This window comes from Aptenodytes forsteri, unplaced genomic scaffold (genome assembly GCF_000699145.1).
Source record: "Aptenodytes forsteri isolate BGI_AS27 unplaced genomic scaffold, ASM69914v1 Scaffold124, whole genome shotgun sequence".
Classification (NCBI taxonomy): domain Eukaryota; kingdom Metazoa; phylum Chordata; class Aves; order Sphenisciformes; family Spheniscidae; genus Aptenodytes; species Aptenodytes forsteri.
Window position 1 is genome coordinate 644,896 of NW_008794230.1, and position 19,146 is coordinate 664,041.

At 39.3% G+C, this 19,146-nt stretch overlaps 1 protein-coding gene across 2 annotated transcripts in view; it reads left to right on the forward strand.

Moving 5' to 3' along the window:
• Positions 1–19,146, forward strand: part of SCG5 (secretogranin V) — a 29,453-nt gene that overhangs the window by 5,204 nt on the left and 5,103 nt on the right. For both annotated transcript variants that reach the window (XM_009285794.2, XM_019473752.1), the window contains 2 exons: positions 10,812–10,961; positions 14,034–14,146. In XM_009285794.2, the coding sequence (XP_009284069.1) occupies positions 10,812–10,961; positions 14,034–14,146 (263 nt within the window). The remainder of the gene's footprint in view (positions 1–10,811; positions 10,962–14,033; positions 14,147–19,146) is intronic.

The window sequence follows — 19,146 nt, forward strand, 5'->3', positions numbered from 1 at the left end:
CCCCCCCCACCCACCGCCCCCGCCCCCCCCCAAAAAAAAAGCTTAGGGCTGCCTTGGCTGGAGTAAGTGAAGTCACAAACTTGCTCTGTACCAAAGACAACTAAAAGATGGACAGTTTTCAGAAAAATACATTTGGCAGCATGTGTTCTCTTTCTTAAGTGACCAGATTTTTTTCTGTCCATCAACAAGAAGACTAAGTACAGCTTGTTAATTGAAAGAGGTTACTGCCTTTTCTTATGTTGAAATCTGTAAATATATGGGGGTTTGTTTTCTTCTCCTTCCCTTTGCGTTTGTCAATTCACCTGTTACCTCAGATCAAGCTGCTAAAATAGGAGCAGAGTCTAGAAAATGCCTGATAAAGAGTTTAATCTACCAAGAAATTACTGTGAAGTTCAAGCTGTGTGTAATCCAAGGAGAGCTCGGAGGTCAAGAGGCCTGTGAGCGCGGTGGCTTTTCTCTCGGTGACAGTGTGAGCCGCCTGGGGAGGATGGCTTCTCCGCCCCAAGCCCGCAGGGAGGTGCAGAGGCAGCATGAGCTCTCCTCCTTTGCTAGGGCTCTGTTAGCTGAGTGGAAGCAGCTCGCAGGATAAATATGTCACAAAAATGGGAATTTGCTGGCTGATTCCCTGTACTTGTGTACCGCAGCCGGCAGATGGTGCGTGGCATGTCAGCATGGCAGAAGCCAAACAGATCCTGCGTGATGAATGTCAAGCGAAGATGTTCTTAACACCCGAGGTGATATCTTAGGAGCAGCTGGTTTTTGCTGACTACTGAACAGATTTTCTTTCTGCACACCCCCCCGATTCCTAAAAGTAATAAACCCACATTAACTACTTTAATTTCTCTAATAATATTTGCTCTCCTTCTTAATTTCTCTTTTCAGAAAGCTATATTGGAGTCACTTAGCAGTATCTATAAAAAGAAGGAAAAAAACATAGAAAAGCAAAATAGGAATTTTTAATGAGTAGCTGTGTTTCTGTAGTTACTATTTAGGTTTATCACTAAAATACTGTACAAGCACCATTGGGCTATATTCAAATTTTCTATAGACAAGAAGGGGGCTGTATCTATTTTAACAGAGGACAAAAGAATAAAACAAAGAAATGCCTTCAACATTTCTGAAACATAGAAGTTATTTTTTCTGCCTGGCAGGGAGTTTGTGAAGTAAGAGACCGCATGTTTTTTTTTCTTTCCTTGCATGCTTATAAGTTTGTGACAATATTTAAGGGTTTTTTTGGGGGGAGGGGAAGGGAATACGTGTATAATGCAAATTTCAGGACTCTTATACCATGCATAGGAGAACAGTAAAATCTCACTTAAACGCACGGGGGCACCAGTAGCTCAGCTCGGGCAGTTTATAGCACTTAACTTCATGATGGGAACTGTGAAGTCCTATTTTCATTTTGCAAATATCACCTCCTTACATTTTCATTGCCTCCTGTACAATTCAATACAACAGAAAGCCTCTTGGGTGGTTTGATTTGGTTGGTTTGGTTTTATTTCTTAAAAACACTTCAAACGAGATGATGGTTGATAAAGGTGCTGGCATGACAGCCCAGAGAGTCTGAAGTTTTCAATCTGCAAAAGAGGCGTAATGCTGTCAACCTCAGTGACAACGTTAAATGATGTCTCTTAAATCCTGATCGTTTCTAGGAATAAGAAAATACGAAGCCACTTTGGGAGGCTTTTCACTCTCCTGCAGAGACTGCTTATAGCTACTGAGAAAAGGCTGGGCTTTATTTGATTATTTTGAAAGGAAGTACATACCTGTTTATTGTTTTAGAAAAAGGTAGTTACTGTTTGCCTGATTGAGATGATAAAACTCAAGAGAGTCTGGAACATCATGCTAGTATTTCTACTAACAACTGGTAGTTAATGACTTGTCAGCACAGACTCTACAAATAGCACTTTGCATGAAATATACTGTCTGTAAAATTATGCAGATTACTCATGCATGTTAATAATGTCTATTTTGTTTACATTTTCCTAATAAGAAAACTAAGACAGACAGTGCTGGACTATCTTGCTGTCTGGCCTGTAACATACCTACGATACTGCTACTTGTTTCCTGCAAGGATATTAAAAACTTCTTACTAGCAAGTTGCCAAAACTTTTGCTTATGAAGGCACTCAGTGAAACCAGTGCAGAAATGACCTTTGCACTCGTTTGCTTTTGGGCTAATGTGTGCTATGCTTATACCCGAATATATTTGGACTTCCTCGGGTGACTAGAAGCAATAACCATTGACACATGGGGTATGATGTCTGGGGGTCAGCAAACACGGCAATGTGATGGCTGTGTCCTCTTTGCTCTAGTTTACGTCCTCTGTGCCAATATCTGGGGGTAGCAGTGTAGGAGTCCCTGGGCTGGCAGCGTGCCACTGGGCTGGGGAGACCTCCCGCAGCCAATTCTGCTGCTTCGTGGCCACTTTGTAGTGTCAATTTAGTGCAAAGAGACCACACAATCATTTGGGATTTGGATTATTGTATTCTGTAGAGAAAGTCCTGCTGCACTTAAGACATAAAGTTACATTCACATTGGGACTGCTCTTGCTGAAGCACACATGACTTTAATCAAATGCTGCGTTACGGGCCTGACATTTAACAAACAAAATCAAACTCCAACATCACTCTACTAGTCTCTGCTTTCAGGGTTTGTTTTTTTTTTTTTTTTTTGCAAATTACTGAAATAGCATGGGAAATACAATTTCAAAATCTAATATGGACATCTCAAATTTGTAAATTTGTAAAATGAAAATGGTAAGGCTACACTTTTTTATACATGAATATGGTAGACATCTGGATTTGTATAGATCTGACTAAAAATGCCTATTCTTTTCTTTGTATTTTATTCCTCAAATTGTAATGTCAAATGTAACGAGAATTTGAGTATCAGACAGTGGTGCATGTCAAAAGAGAGGCGAATTAGAATGCTAATTCCTGAATTTAAAAGCTAATGACAATGCCAAATGACACTGCCAAATGACAGCAGTGGTTTACAGTGGATTTTCTTTATCTGAGTTAGTGATATGGCACAGTTCTGTGAAGAAATTGCATGTAAAACAATTATACCTGTAACTCCACAAACAGGGAAATAATGAGGTGGTATGACTTTATTTGTTCTTTATTAAAGACAAGTGTTTACAAATTTGGCCCATAATATCCTTGCTTCCATATGAATTTATAAGCCATGACAGGCAGAGAATAATAAGAAAGCAAAGCTGGTGTTTGTATTGCTATGTGGAGGTGGCATTGTGTAATCTCAATGTGTTTGACAACTTTCCCTCTTGAGGAGCAAGGCTGTGGGTGTTACCACTGTGGGCTCTGCCACTTCTGAATTTCGGGACCTACCCTTCCTCAACGCCCCCGTGCTGTAGGAGGTGTGCAGGCACGACTCTTATCTCCTAGGTGTGTCTGAGGAGAGGCAGGGAAAATTCTCAAACCTATTGTGCTTGTCAGAGAAGTCAGTCAATGGGGAACACAAGAAGAAAAGTGTATTAATCTGTGTTTCTCTCTAGATCTTTGTTATTTGCATGTGGGTCTGACTAAGGGACCTATTTAGATTTGAGGCTTTGAACCTTTTCTTGAGACAGTGTGCGTATAGCAGTCCTCTTCTCGTGGCTGCAGGAGGGAGTGCAGGTGTCACATCCCTCTTCTGAGGAACCAAGAAGATAAAGTGACTCCAGCTCTTAAAACCTCCCACTAACGCTGTTACGTGGTATAGACTACTGCTGCTATTCATAAAGTCATCTTTAAAAGATGCCACCAAAGGAGAAAGCAGTTTGAGATGGGACTCTTTCAGGGAAGAAAGGTGGCAGGTCTGTAAGGATTTAGCGTTAAGTAGATTCTCATGTATCTTAAAGGTAATTGATCGATTAGAATGGGATTTGTAGCCACAATTATTTTTTTGTGCATGTTACTAGAGGGAAATAATCCAATAAGAGAGGTAAGAAACCTGAGGAGGAGAGAGAATATGATAGCTTCTGTGTTGTCTGATGCTTTATAGTACTTCTGTTTTCTAGTGTTGGCAGATGGTATATAGAAATTTAATATGAAACTGTAAAATTTTATTTAGCAATGGAATATGGTCCATAAGTATTTAAAAATCTGCCAGTGAAGATCGGCCAAATTATGATGAGCTCTTGTTTTCAAAGATTTTTTTCCCTGCTTGTCTTCCACATGCATAAAATAAATCCTTGGGCACATTAGTTAGGATTTATACCTTTTTGTAATTGTTCTCAAAATCATGCGCATTTCCCCTGCTCCCATCTGAATTTTAAATTAACTTGCAGTAAGAAAAGCTTTTTTAATTTATTTGGTTCTATGAAAAGATATTTTAGAAGTCTAGACAAAGAAGAGATTCTTGCTTTTCTTGGTTGTGGTGTCGTGTGCGGGAGATAGGATCTCTGGCACGCTCCGCAGGTTTCCAGAGCTGTTCTCTCTGTGCTTCCCATCGTGCGTGCTTTCAGCAGTGCCCTCACAGCTGCTGCGGGGATGAATGAGAAGAGGAATGTTCTCAGCCGCTGAACAGGAGGGAGGAAGAAGCTGGTTTCTCCCCTTGGGATGCTCTAGTACATCAGGTTAGCTGGCCCGAGTCCCTCTTGCAGTGCCAAAGAGCAGTGTTGGGCCTGGTCTTACCTGGCAGGGCTCTTCATCTCACCACTCTCTTGCATCTTCATCGTGTGCCGACGCTTTTATTGAAGTGCAGAAGAAACCTCATCTTGTCTCGGGCCACGTTGGCAGAAGTTTTGAATAGGAAGGCCTCTGCTTTTGGAGTTGTGAGGTTATACCGGCTCACCAAAGCAGAGACTTGGGAGCCTTGTAGCCCCACACTGGTTTGTTCACGATGAGGTTGTTTGGGGGAGTTAGAAAATCTGCCCTGGTGGCGGCTGTCAGACAGGCATGTGAAGCTTTTAAACGCTTCTGTTGAAGAAGCAGCTGGGACTTTGAGCCATCTGCATGGAAAATGCTATTGAATGAATATGAATGGGGGAAATGAACATGGAAACTTTGTGAAGTTCAGTGGAGCAGTGGACAGAAGACATGGTCCCGTTCTGGACAATTCTGGTGCCTCCATGCTTCACATTACAGGAGCAAAAGGAGTATTTTTCTGTGAGTGTGTTGACATTGATAGAGCGTCTGGGCTTCTCATGCAGCTGGTGTCAATGCCAGTGAATAAAGTGCTCCAGTCTTTTTTTCGTAGAGCCATGCGCTCCGCATGTGGTCATTAGCAAGGTAATGTTACGGCAGCTACAGAAGTGTGTCGTTGGCTGGACGTGCTTTCCCTTGACTCTGCTGACGCATGGTAGCTGGAGGTCAGCGTGGCAGAGGGGGCCTATTGCTGCATACTGCAGGTTGCACTGTGTTTGTAAAAAGGGTAAGCTTATCCACACGGTGAAGTGCGAAAGCTTTCTGCTCAGAGTGAAGGGCAAATTAGTATAGTCCATTAGAGGACTGTTCAACCAAGGGAGGCATAAGAGATTGCTTCTGCACTGTCAGCAAGTGAGCTGCTGGATTTTTTTTATTGTGTGTGCAATTTGAATAATGACTAATAATGGCATATAAGCTACTGTTATAAATTTATTGTGAGAGAGGCATGGGCGTTACTTTGGTCCTAACCATTTCACAATAAAAGCATTTCATATCTTAAATATTTGTACTGTTTGTAATTAAAATATGGGATAAAATGGAATTATTCACTGAAAGCAAGGTCAGTAATTGTGTGATGTGTGTGCTTAAGGCTTTAGAAAACACATTGAAAGGAATTTGTCCCTCTGCAGAGAAAAAGAAAATTAATCTTTATAGTTTTAAGAAACTTTGTGTCATTAAGGAGAAGACAAGCTGACTCTGGAATCTGGGATGCTTGAGTATGTATAGCTGTAGTTTTCTTGGATTTCCCGAGGCATGCTCTTCAATGGTTAAGGAAGTTGGCTAGGTTTGCATTTTTCTGTTCTTGGTTCTCCTATGCTCTTTCTCCTTCCCTATTCCCTTATTTAGCAGCTTCTGTGGAACAGAGAAAATCTGATAATTTATAATTTTTTCAGTGCCTCTCATTTCCTGATCTTAATCAATCTCAGCAACCAGGATAGGATTCTCTAGGATGAAGCTAGCTGAAGACGCATGGGGCGAAATGGCACTGGGACTGTAAAGCTTTTAGTGATGTTAGAAAGGGTAAGGAAAATGAAAATGCATTTTTTGCATTCAGGATTTTTTTGACAGTTTGAATTAATCAGATTACATGGTGGGGAGTCTTGCAGATAATGAAGGAAAGGAAAAAGGAAGTTAGTGGGTGGTGTCCCATTTTAAGATACAAGAGCACCAGAAGGCATTCTGCCAAACTTGCCTTTGATTAGGGATGAGACATCACTTTTGAATGCGACAAGCAAACGACACAGCAAAGGTAGATATGGCAAGATGACTGGGGACAGAAGTGCGGGATAGTATGGAAAGCTGTCATTATGAAAGGAAAAAGAGCTATGTCTGTATCGGAGAGGACACACTGGAAATAATTTTGAAGTTTTTTTCCCAGTGATAAGAACTGATAGCCTAGATTAACAAAAGATTTTTGCAAAGTAGCAAAGATGGTATTGCATCTCTGATTAATATCTATTTACTCCCTCAGGAGTCTTACACAAATGGGATAAGGTATACCAGGCTTCTCTTGCAGCTCATATTTGCTTGGAGTTTGTACAGCTCAAGGTCATAAGAGGTGCAGTTCTTACTCAGGGGGAGTATTCCTCTGTTTAAAAGCAAAAATATGAAAACTAGGGCATCTAGCATGACTCTCTAAGTAAAGGGCTTTAACTTGGGATCTGGGATTTATTTTCTCACAACAGATATTTGTGATCCGTTCTATTTTGCATCTTCTTGCTAAGATTGGCCAAACCACCTCTTTCCTGAGTTTGGAAGTGATGTAACCCTATCTACACTGTGACGTGGGAAACTGTTCCAATCAGACTGAACGGCAAATTTGTCCCATTGTTTGTCTTCAAATGTTCTGCAATCATTTTACACTTATGAAAATCCATTCTCACTGACTTTTTTAAAATGACTTTTCTGGGGGGCAGCATTGCCCATTTGTATTTGATGTGGAGGATTGCTTCTGAGAGCAGATTTGTTTCAGTTGTGCTTTACGCTACCAATAGATGGGTAACAGCAACTAGAACTTCAGTGGACTAACAGCATTTCCATTGGACGTGTTTGATCAGGGGAATATTCAATACTGGCAGGAAACTAGTTGCTCTTTGTGTTTTCTTTTCCTTTTTTTCTTTTTTTTTCTCCAAGAACGGAGCGGTGGTGTTTTCCTCCCACCCTTGGAGACAGTATTGCTCCCACAAAGAAATGAGCTAAAATGCGTGCATTTTAAATTTTTAGTTATTCCAACTATCTCTAATTGAGATGATACCAGCAGTTGGTGAGATGATTAAAGACTTTTCCAGAATTATAGGAAAGGGGAGAGGCATTGTTCCATTTTTATTTTCCACCCTGCCTTTCCACAAGACCAGTGCCAGAAGATGGTTACATATATGCATATATTTTAGATGAAATCCAAAGCTTACTTATGACAATACTGACCTCAGTCCAAAAGAGCTAAACTTCTAGTTTATCCTGTAGGGATGTAAAATAACTACATGCTCACACAGAAATCCTGCACATGAAAGGGAGCTGATTGTTTTGGAGGGGTTTTTTTGCTAGTATGTGGCACACAAAAACCAGTTCATACAAGAAGTAAGGAGAGATGGGAAAAACATAGCTTTCTTTAGCCCATCCTTTCTCAGTACAAGGGTGTTCTCTGTACTACTCTTCTAGATTTTTGCTAGTCCAGTTTTAAATAATTTAACAATGGTATCTCTAATGTTTTCCTTGGATAGGAAATTACAAAAAGTTCCTCGGTATTTAGTAGTGTTGTCTTTTTCTTTCAGTCTCTGCCTCAAGGTTCAAGAGACCCATCTTGTGCTATTTTTGTAGCTGACTGCATTTGTATAACAATATTTTGACTTGGTAGCTGCAGTGTATTTATGCCTAATATGTTTCTTCAAATCAGTAGCATTATAATACCAAAACTAAGGCAGCTTGTGAATTACTGTACGTAATACCCCTATTTGGTATATTCATAGCATTTCATTTTTATTATTGCAGTCTTTACTGAGTGCACTATTTATCAGAACTTTAAGGAATGAGCTTTGCTGACGCTATTAAATCACTCAAGTGTGCTAAATTATGGCACCAGAGCAGGTGCTATTGTCTCCAGCTCTTTTGGAAAGAAAGGAAAAAACCTTAAACGATCCTGGATATTTATACCTAAAGGAAACAATCCTTTATATTAATATAAAAAGATTGTTTTGTACTCAGTCAAGGGAATTCTTGGCAGTCGGTTTAAACTTACATGTATATATAGCACACTGGAACCTGCTAAGTACCTCTGTTTTCTTTATGGATGGAGCTTCGGTGCCAAGAGGTCTGCACCACATACAAGCGTAGATAGGCTCCTATCTGATGGATTGTCCCATAGTGAACCACATTGTATACAGGATGTTCAAACACGTGTTGATTATGTGGTTCTGTAGTTTACAGCAGAATCATAACCTGATGCTTTTAAGTACGTATATGCAATCAATCTTCATGTGAAGGAGCTCAGTACAAAAGAAATATTTTATGCTATACATTACATGTTAGATTAAATGACGTTAGATTAAATGTATGTGATAAGTTTTTTAACTTCATCACCATAGCATTATTGTGAATCTATACAGTTCTTACAAGCATCTTCTTTGTGTTGACTATGGACTGTAAATGTATAATAAAGTTCATAGTGTGTGTAATGCTATTCTGGTTTTGGTACCAGGTCTCGTGGTCAGCTACAAGGGAAAACCTCATATAACACAGATGCAAATTTTTTATAGGGCTACTTCTGTGTTTGGTACATATCTGTTAAACTTTCCTTCAACATTGCATTACAGAATAAGAAACTGGTACTTTAGGGGGAAAATTAGCATGTTGATTAGATTTTAGTCCATCACGCAAATAAAATTGGAATATATATGCTTATAGACTGACTTGCTTCTGGTACTACGATGCCAGCTTCCAACTGATTATTTGCAAAATATAGACAATTTGACTCAACTACCATTTCTAAATGTAGAAATGAATACAAAATTTGTCAAGACTGCCTTATGTTAGCAATTTTTGAACGTGATTATGTTAGCTTACAATGCCTAGCTGTATAAAAGATGATTTAGGCTGGTAGTATTTATTTGTAAGTTGGGACAGGTGTTACTTGAATGATTCTTCTGGAGTAACTTTCATGTTCAGAAGCTTTATTCCAATCTTTTGGACCTATGAAAATTATAGAAATTGAAAATAAGACTATTTGGTGATAATATGGTGATTGTGCTATTTACTCAAACAGTTGTGTCTGCATTCGCTCTTTAACTCACATTTTCCGATCATTCAAATTCCTTTTCCTCTCATTCATTGTTAGTGGAATTTGTATGTTGACTGTATGTTGTTATCCCTCATTATATAGGGTTTTAAAAAAATGTTGCTCTGCTGTCACACAACCATCTCGGTACTCAATAACTACATTAGCTGTTGCTGCAGTGTGTGTGGTGGCTGTCTTATGGCAGGGAAAAAGAGCATGCTTGCAACGAAGTTTTTGTTTGTCTGAAATTCAAAAGAATACTGTACACTACTATTTAGAAGACTCCGCAAGCAGCTGGGTTTTAGCCTGTAGGTGCATTTGGCCAGTAATGCGTGCAGAAAAGATCTGGAGCAGATAAATATTTGTAGAGAGGCACAGAGAGAGAATGGCCTGAGCTTGGTTCCCAAACCTTTAGTGGCAGACCCTACTTGTCAAAGGCAAGGTGCCCAAGCTGAGATGCGTTGAAGAAGGCTGTAGCACACCATTTCTGTGTGCGTTTGCGCAAGAACAGGAAGCCCATCATCGTGTCCTCTGCCACTGAGTTATAAAACCTGCTGCACACTGCTGTTGTAACCCTGCAGTGATGGTGCTCCGAGTCCCGCAGGGCAAATGTAAATGCCTACATCTAGAACTGATCTATTAAGTAAAAGTATAAAAGTCACTGAATGTGATGTTTCGTACTGTAATGACTACTGTGTAGGTGTACATGCACAAGAATTCCCATCAACGATATGGACTCTTAATCACTTTTCACCATTACTGCAGGAAACTCAAATTTGCGCTTAAGAAATGGTTTGATTTAAAAATAATTTTCCTAGCTGTATGCAACCAAATTTGCTATATCATCTTGGGTCCCCCTCACATGACTTAATTTATTAATATATTTCTAGGCTGTGCAAATAGTATTATTTCTTTCTACAGTGTCATTAACTTTGTCTTCTTGCCATGATACTGTCTTGCCATATCTTCTTCAATTATTAGTTGCTACAATGAAAAGTATCAGTGACTGAAGATGATGGTGCAGTAAATGTATTAAGTTCCATTACTGTCTCATGTTTCTTTTTCTTTGCATTTTTTTTCTTATTATAGTAAAACTATTATATTTTATAAAGTATATTATTATATACTTTATTACTTACATAGTTAAGGAAAAAAACAACCCTAAGATTAATAATAAGTGGCTCATTTTGTTTCCTAGTTTCATTTTTCATTACCTAAGTTATCTGATTTAGGTCACAGGGTCTCTAGAAGAGACATTTGAAATCTAAACTTGGATCTGTCTCTATAACAATTATTTATATTTTAAATCTAAGTCTGGATTATTTGAAGCAACTAAAGCACTTACACTTTTAAACTTGTAAAAAGACAGTGTGTGTAAATTGTCTTTGCTAGGTGGTGCGCATGAGGGTCTCCAGCACTTGGGTCCTTATGGCAATATCCCAAACATCGTGGCTGAGCTGACAGGAGATAATGTACCAAAGGATTTCGGTGAAGATCAAGGATATCCTGACCCTCCAAATCCCTGCCCTATTGGAAAAACAGGTAATTCTGCTGTAGCCTTTGCACCTCTGTCTTCACTGTGCATCCTTCAGTCTTTCAGCGCTGTACTAGGCAGTACGACAGTTGATCAGCATATAGGTGTTTTCTTTCATTCTCTACCCCAGGAGCAGAACAGTTGAGCAATCAGGTGTTTTAGATGAGATTTTATTTTTAATATGTGCACCTTCTGTATTGCTATATGACTGCTAGAGAAGGTCAGGTGGAAGAAATCATCTTGATCTCGGAGTAGAAGACAGTGAGATCTATGATAGTGTCTTGTTTCTGAGGGAGTTCATTTTTAGGCTGGCCCTTGAAAAAAGTTATCATTCTGTACAGTTGAGATTTACCCTTATTTTAGAGACTTTCATTGTGCCAAGAGGAATGAAACTGTCTGCCCTGATCTCCAACCCAGACCATGAGTCAATATTTAAGATACCTTGGCTCCAATCCATGTGGCTTTATAGCTCACTGAGGGTGCATCTGTGCCAAGAAATGGAGAACTACGTGGATGTACCCCAATGCATTGCACGCAGGCTCGCTCTGACAGAGGAGCAGTGCAGCCTTGGAGTGCCAGAGTGGTACGGTACCTGAGACACCTGGTATGTCCCTTAGCTTGCAGCTGTGCATATACCAAGCCATGCGGGTGGCTAGTGCTGAAGGATCTCTAAAGCAGCACTGCATGTGCATGATATAGACATACCCTAAGGGAATTGATCTTTTTCCTGTTATTTGAGCCAAGGAATGACTTCCAGTACTGAAAGTAGTAGTAAAACACCCATTGGCTGCCTTGGGAGCTGGAACTGGGAATGAGCACTCTATTTTTCTCTCATTTTTTATTTGTGAGCTAAGAGATCCTTTCAAAATCTTTTCTGTTTAGTCTTCTTTTCTGTTATTTGGATAATGCAAAACAGTCGTCTGTATTCTTCTTAAAAAATGTTCTAACTAGCTTAGAATTGATCAAATAATAAATATTTGTCATTAAAAGTTTTGCAAACTGTTTTTACATTTCATTCAAAAAGAGGACAGAATTTCAAATAGTCCTCCCTTACTGTTTTCTACTACAGCCCATTTGGTGACGATGCCTGCATCTGTTCTGAAATAATATCTAACCTTCCATTTTGTTCAATATAGCTGTGGTCTGACAGGTTGCAAATGATGGGTTTAGGTATTCTTGCACACACAAGCACACACAGAGACTTTTTTTCTTCTGTGCTTGCCCATTAGACTTTTGTTAGTGATTAGATAAATAAATTAAAAACCTGGCATACAGAGAAATGCCTTTGAAAATCCCTTCAATTTTTCTTTCTTAGGTGAAATAAAAGTTGTTAGCTAAGCTAATACAGTCAGATCTGAACACAGGGCGAATTCTTATGGAAGTGCTGCCTGCTCAGATAAATGGCTCTGTCGTAGGTACGCTGTGAGTAAAGATAGTATCTACTAGGATTAGAGTAAAATGTTTTTCAGAGCCTTAAATGGAAATTCAAGTGGTGACTGTATTATGCATACAAATTACTGGAGGCCTTCCTCAATCAGGTCTGTGTATTTGCTTAATGGAAAACAATTTTTCCAGTCACTGTCTACATATGCACATTCCACGGCGGGAATACATAAGCCTGGAGCACTTGAGCTTGAAGACTTTTGGATTAGCAGTCGCAGAGGGCACACGTATGTCCAGCTGCCCTTTGTGTTTTCTACCAAAAGACACAGATGCTCTGAGAAGGTCTACCACATTTCTGTTGTGACCTGCTTCTCTCTTGAGATGACCCTGTCCCTGCTGAGACTGAAATAATTTTTAAGTGCTTGTAGTTAACTTTAATAGTTTTTGAGTTACTTAGACAGTATGGTTAGTTTTCCCCTGTTTCCTGTCAGCAACTTTATTTTTTTCCCCATTCTAAGGAGAAAAGAGAGAAAGCAGGATCTGTTGGACTCAGAATAACCTCCTCAGGTCATTGAATCAACTCATTTTTAAGTCATCTTTACTGTTTCCCACATCTAAGGGAAAAAGATAATCCATCTGCAAATCTTTTTACATGATGATCACACAAGGACAGAAGGGAAAGTCCACAGGTGTGTCCTCTGGAGTGTCTGTGTTCTGGCAGATGTAGCTGCTTGGATGCCCAGCGTCATGCCCCAGGTGGTAGGATCTCCTTGGGTATGTCTGAGAGGAACTTGGAATGCAAGCTCCCCATGCTGACAAAGCAGAGGGAGCTCCAGGAGCAGGCTTTATCCAATGAGCTACTCTGGCCTTAAGTTGCTGAATCTTTGTTTAATCTAAAGATGACTTATTTTGGTAAAAAGTCCATAAGCTGATCTTTAAAAGGGTATTATCCTTGATGTGATACTGTCTGCAAAACCATCCATTGTGATTAAAGGAGGTTGCTGGACCCATCAGATTAGTTACCAATCTGCAGAAATGTCTTCAGCATAAAACTTCTGCCACATTGCATTTTTATGAGATCTTATGACGTGTAAATGATTTGCAGCCGTTTTGAACAAAGTAGCGAACCAGAAATGGATTTCCATGAAGAGCTACCCAGTGAAGGAAATTCTGTCTTTGCTCACAGCATCGTTTTACCATGAGCTTCAAAAGTATTGCCTAAACAATTTCTACAACTTCCTGTGGGCATTTAAAGATGAAAAGAGGATCCCTTCTGAATCAGAATAGCATGCAGTTCTATGTAAAGTCAAGCTCAATCACTAATTCAAAAGAAAAACAAAAAGGAGAGGGAGAGCTTGGAAAATAAATTTGTTTAGTTTTGAAGTTTCATTGAGTAGTGGTGTTTTTTTTTTTTTTTTTTTTTTTTTTTTTTTTTTTTTTTTTTTTTTTTTTTTTTTTTTTTTTTTTTTTTTTTTTTTTTTTTTTTTTTTTTTTTTTTTTTTTTTAATTAAATATATCCTGACAAACTCCTTTCAAAAGAAAAAAATACCTGATATTTTCCAGTCATCCAGTTCTTTAAATGTTTTTTTTATTTTTAAATTGCATAATTGCATTTAAGAAGTTTGCTAATTAATGTGGCACATATTGTGTGTTTCAAAGCTACTAAGCACTCAGTGCTTTCTAACATACTTTTGCAGTTGATGATGGGTGTCTAGAAAACACCCCAGACACAGCAGAGTTCAGCAGGGAATACCAGCTGCACCAACACCTTTTTGATCCAGAGCATGACTATCCCAACATGGGCAAGTGGGTGAGTATGTGCTTCTTGCTTATTTTTGTAGCATGTGAAACTGGGTATTGTCTGCTGCGTGGGATACTGTGAAACCACAAGGAGAACACTGTGCTTATTGCTGGAAAAATTATCACCCTAAGGGAAACTTCTCAAAAAGGTGAACTTGCCCTTAAAAATACAGAAATAATGCCTGTGATGAAAGCCCATAAAAATAGAAAGTAGAAATCCTTGTCCCAAAGCATGACAACTACGTATGTGCTTGATAAATGCAACAAACCACATTTCAAACTACAGTGAACATGTAACCAAAATTAGTGCAGATTTTAGCACAAGATTTCAAAACATAACAGGGCCCTAATTTGAAAGATTATCCAGGTTCAGTGACTATTCACTGTTCAGCTACTTAGATGCTAAAAAAAAAATAAATGGAGTGCCGCAGTGCCTAAACACCTTAAAAAATCTGGGTCCGGGCAACTTGCTCTAAGGAGTCCTCTCTGGCTTTAAGGATTTTAGAGGACTTGATGCTGCTTCTTCCTCTATTCAGGTTGTGCACTATATTTTATTGAAAACCTATTTTACGCATTGCATATAATAAATACAGCTATACTAAGGGCAAAAATCTTGCTCTGAGTGTACAAGGACTTTAATAACTCCAGCTAGACTATTTCTGCAGGCTTAGAGGCTCCAAAGAGAGCTCGGCCGCTTAATCTTAGATTACATCAGTTAAATGTCCAATCCCAAATCCATCTTCAGGCGCCAGGAAAACAATAACAATGATCATAATTTATGCCTCTAGAGCAAATAATGAAATCTCATTTTACATTGTTATAGCACTTTACTTAAGGTTGCCTTAAACCGGTGCTCTGTAAGCATATATCGATAAATGGACACGTTTGGCAGCCTCTTCTCCTGCTGTAATTGTGAGACAATGATTCATCGTTCATAATCAAACCAGTGTAAGATTTATAGTCTTAATTACTTACGTGAGTGCTAAATTTCTAGAGAGAATCATGCCAAAAATCCAAATTTTGGAAACTCTTGTTGCATTCTAAGTAATTACCATCAAAGGTTTTCATTTTAAAACACCAGATGGTGAACTTTCTTATTTATGCCAGATAATGCTGTTAGTTTTCTTATTATTCATGAGTAATTTACTTTCATAATACCATTTTGAAGACTATAAAAGCACTTCTGTAAATCTTTGGCCTATAGCAATATTTCAGAATCAAGTGTACATACTGCATTGTCATCAGCAACATATACTTAACAAATGGTAGGTAATCATTAGTGAATACTGGCCTTTTTTCATTTCTCCATCCATCACTACTAATTCAGGGGAAAAAACTGCTCACGCATGGATTGAAACAGACTGTTAGGTACTAAACAGTAATCATATCTAGCTGCAGCATAGCCAACTCCAGATCTTTTTAATTAGAGATGAAACAGCTGGTAACGTGCACGAGCAAATGTTCTGCCGAGATCCAGGAGAATTGCCCTGATTGCCTCCTCATTGTATGTTACTATACATTAAAAAGATAAATACAACGGTATCTGGTTTTATGGCTGGTTTTGTTATTTTTTTCTCTCTGGAAAAATAAGAGCAGAAAAGCACTCTAAAAATTATCTCTCCTTTATAAAGTCTCAAACAGCTAAAGTAGATCAGATCTTTTAGGTCACTTACTGTCATCTGGATTAGGTCGTAACTGACCGACACGCCGACTGTGGGCTGCCCAGCAGGCAACTGTGTGCATCCTCATCCTCCCACTGCCCCCAGCCACCAAAATCCCCTCTGCCCGCCAGCAGCCCCTTCCTGCTTCTCCCGTGGAAGAGCCTAGGACCAAGCGCCCCGGGGGTTGTAATGGCTGTGTATTTACAGACTGCATTTCCATGAACTCCTGTGTGCTGTGAAGGCGCTAGGCTGAAACCACCATCTGAAGCCCTCGGAGTCAGTGTGTCTCCTGGACCCGTGCGAGCTGGCGTGTGCTCGCAGCTCTCGGGCGAGCTTCTCCCCTGCCTTTTCCTGCCACAGAGCGGTTGAGGCAGTGTTACAGTTCCCACTGACTTGTCCTTTCAAGGAGCCAGCATGCATTCCTTAGCGTAACCACAGTAAACCCCAAATTAGATTAGCAGGTCAGAAAAAAAAGACCTGCTTGTTCGTGAGTAGTGGGAAAGAAACAGGTTGGTTGGTTTGTTTTGGTGACAGACTCTCATGCCTGCAAAGCTGTGGGACCTCTGCAGTACCCTGTGAATAGCAGACACGTTTTATAAGGGTAAAACAAGTCTAGAAGCTGTCTCATATAGCAAAGTGTATGATTCTCTGTAGATGCTAAATATTATGTGTAAATACTGCTAATACATGTGAAGATATGAATATATAAATCACGATGAATGTATACTGGGTTAGGAGAGGGAAGAAAGAGGAAGGCTTTTCCTGTCTTTGGGAGAACTCTCCATATATCAGTATGCTGACATGTGGGAAGTCTCGGGAACAGGCTCTGTTTATAGGGCAAGATACAGAGCTTATACTCTCCTTCCCAGCCCCGAAGACTCTTTTTCTTCTCTTTATATGTGGAAAATGTAGAGGGGACAGTAGGAATAGTAAGGTGAGGGACTTTTGGAGGTCTCTACCCTAGCGTGCAACTATAGTTTCTGCTGTTTCTGGCCACAGAGGTTTTGGAGGTTTTTTTCCCCTCAGTTCAGACTTTTCCTTGCAGGAGACAGGTACTTTCCATTTGAGTCTGCCTTTTCTGCATCTTGTAACTTGACTCTTTAGGTGGTCTGAAGAAGTGTTGTTGGCATCCAGAAAGACTTGCACGAAGATAGTTTACAGTACACAATTTACAATACAAATCTAAAAACCACTTATACGTAAGTGGTGTATTTATTGAAACCCAAAGTGTTAACCATTACCACGTGTAGGGGTTAAAAAGAGGAAGGAAGTTCAGCTGTGTTTTCTGACACCAGTATCAATACAAATGGAAAATTAAAAGCAACTATGTTTTTCAGCAACACTTCTTTTTACTGAAGCAGTGGATAATATTTCGCGCTCAGGGTACAAATAACGCCAGTTTTGCTTATCAGCTACAGTGGAGGGATCCAAGACAGTACAAAGAAAGGCAAATGGGAAGCAGGGATAAAAACATTCAACTCCTTGTTAAAGAAGTTGCCATCTCTGGCTTCCTAATTTTAATGAGATCCTGAAGCTAGTCTCTCATAAATTTCATTTTATTCCAACTTCAATTATAGTGAGCAACATTAAGTGCATCATTCTTTGCCAACTGACATTTTTAAATAGCTGGATGACAATGGTGATTATTAGGATGGGTTATGATAGGTCTTGTACCCCTCTTCAATTTCAGGCAGTAAATACAGATTGTTTAATTCAGTGTAACATGTTTGGTGTAATAGAAATTGTCATGCTTGATATTCCTGATGCGACTGTAAACTGACTGAAAAAAAAGCCCTCCTGAAAGGGTGCAACCTTGCTAATGCAATTTTCCTTTTCAGTTTTGCTTGATAATTGTGCAGGTCCAGATTACAGAGCTGCTGATTTTTACTGACTTAAACAAATTTCAGTGCAGTCTGAAACATCTAAGGGTAAATCTCTCTGGCATTAGTTGGTTGTAAGCACTTTCACTTCTGAGTTTTTTCCACCCAAATTCCAACCTGTAATACCCTAATCCAAGTAGCTGGGAGGGTGCAAAGGAAGCTCCAGGAGTGAGGGGAAAGTAGCAATTCACGTGCAGCACGTCTCCAGATGAGGTGTATCTTTAACTGGAGAAACTCTGTGTCTTCATTCCTAATGTGTCCTAGGTGAGGGATGAGAATGGTGAGCACTTCACGGGCAAATTTTGGTGGCTGATGAGCTCAGGCCTTTACGCAGTGGAACATATTTTCAGGATTGCTATTACCGTACAAGCACACTCTTAGCTTATGCTCCATAACCTCGTTTGCTTTGCACTCCACATAATGCTTCAGTAGTAGTTACAGTCTTAAAACATTCCCCAAAAGACTAAACAAAATATGATCTTCCTGAGCAGGAACAGTTCAATTGTAAGGAATTTTCCTGAGTGACAGAAATGTTAGCTCCAGTAGTCATGAAATTCTTTTTATTTCAGAAACACTATTTTTCCTCTCGTGAGAAGTGTAAGGTCAAATAGTTTACAAAGAGAGGCTTTGGCGGTGCTTTGTTTCCTAAAAAGAATAATTTACGCATCCATGGGTTTCTTTAAAATGTTAAATTAAGTTTTCCCTAAGTGAGTTTGCATAAATAACTAGCCAAGAATGTCTCCCTTGGACAACTTCATCTCTGTTCCCTTTTGGCACAGCTCAGACAAAATAACTGAGGTTGGGCAAGAGATAGGCCTTGTGAATTTGGGGTTTAACGAACATGAGAAGTACAAAACAGACAATTTTGGCAGATTTCATTGTAACACTTGAAAATGTTTGTTTTTTCTCATATCAAGGCTGCAGAGAGGGTAGAAGTGTTTGGTGAATTTGTCTCGTGCTAGAATTACACTTTCTATTTATATAATCAACGTTAGGTCAGTTGTTTATAGCAGAATTAATGGCCTTGTTTATACAGTGTTCTGCTTTTATACATGTAATTCTTCTCTCTTTCCATTTTCAGGTTAGGGTTTGGTTTTGTTTTTCTTCATAATACACGATTGAAACAAAATGTGTTGAGCATGTGTGTGTTATTCCAGACTTTATTAGAATTCACTACTTGTATGAAATACAACAATATGTGGATGGACTTATGTAAACTATGGTCAGAGGGGGTTTTTTGGTGGTGGTGTGTTTTTTTTTCCTTTTCTCATCATCATAACTTTCTCTTCTGCCAAGATGTTTTTGGCAGTTTTTAAAAGGTTCACCATTAAAAATGTTACAGACCACATGGTTTTTAGAAACTTTATTGAGAGCACTACTTAAACAAAGGAAGCGTTAGTGCTGAACTCCTTTCAGCAGAACTTTGCGCTGGGAAGTGTTGATATCTGGAAGGGAATAAGCAAAGACAA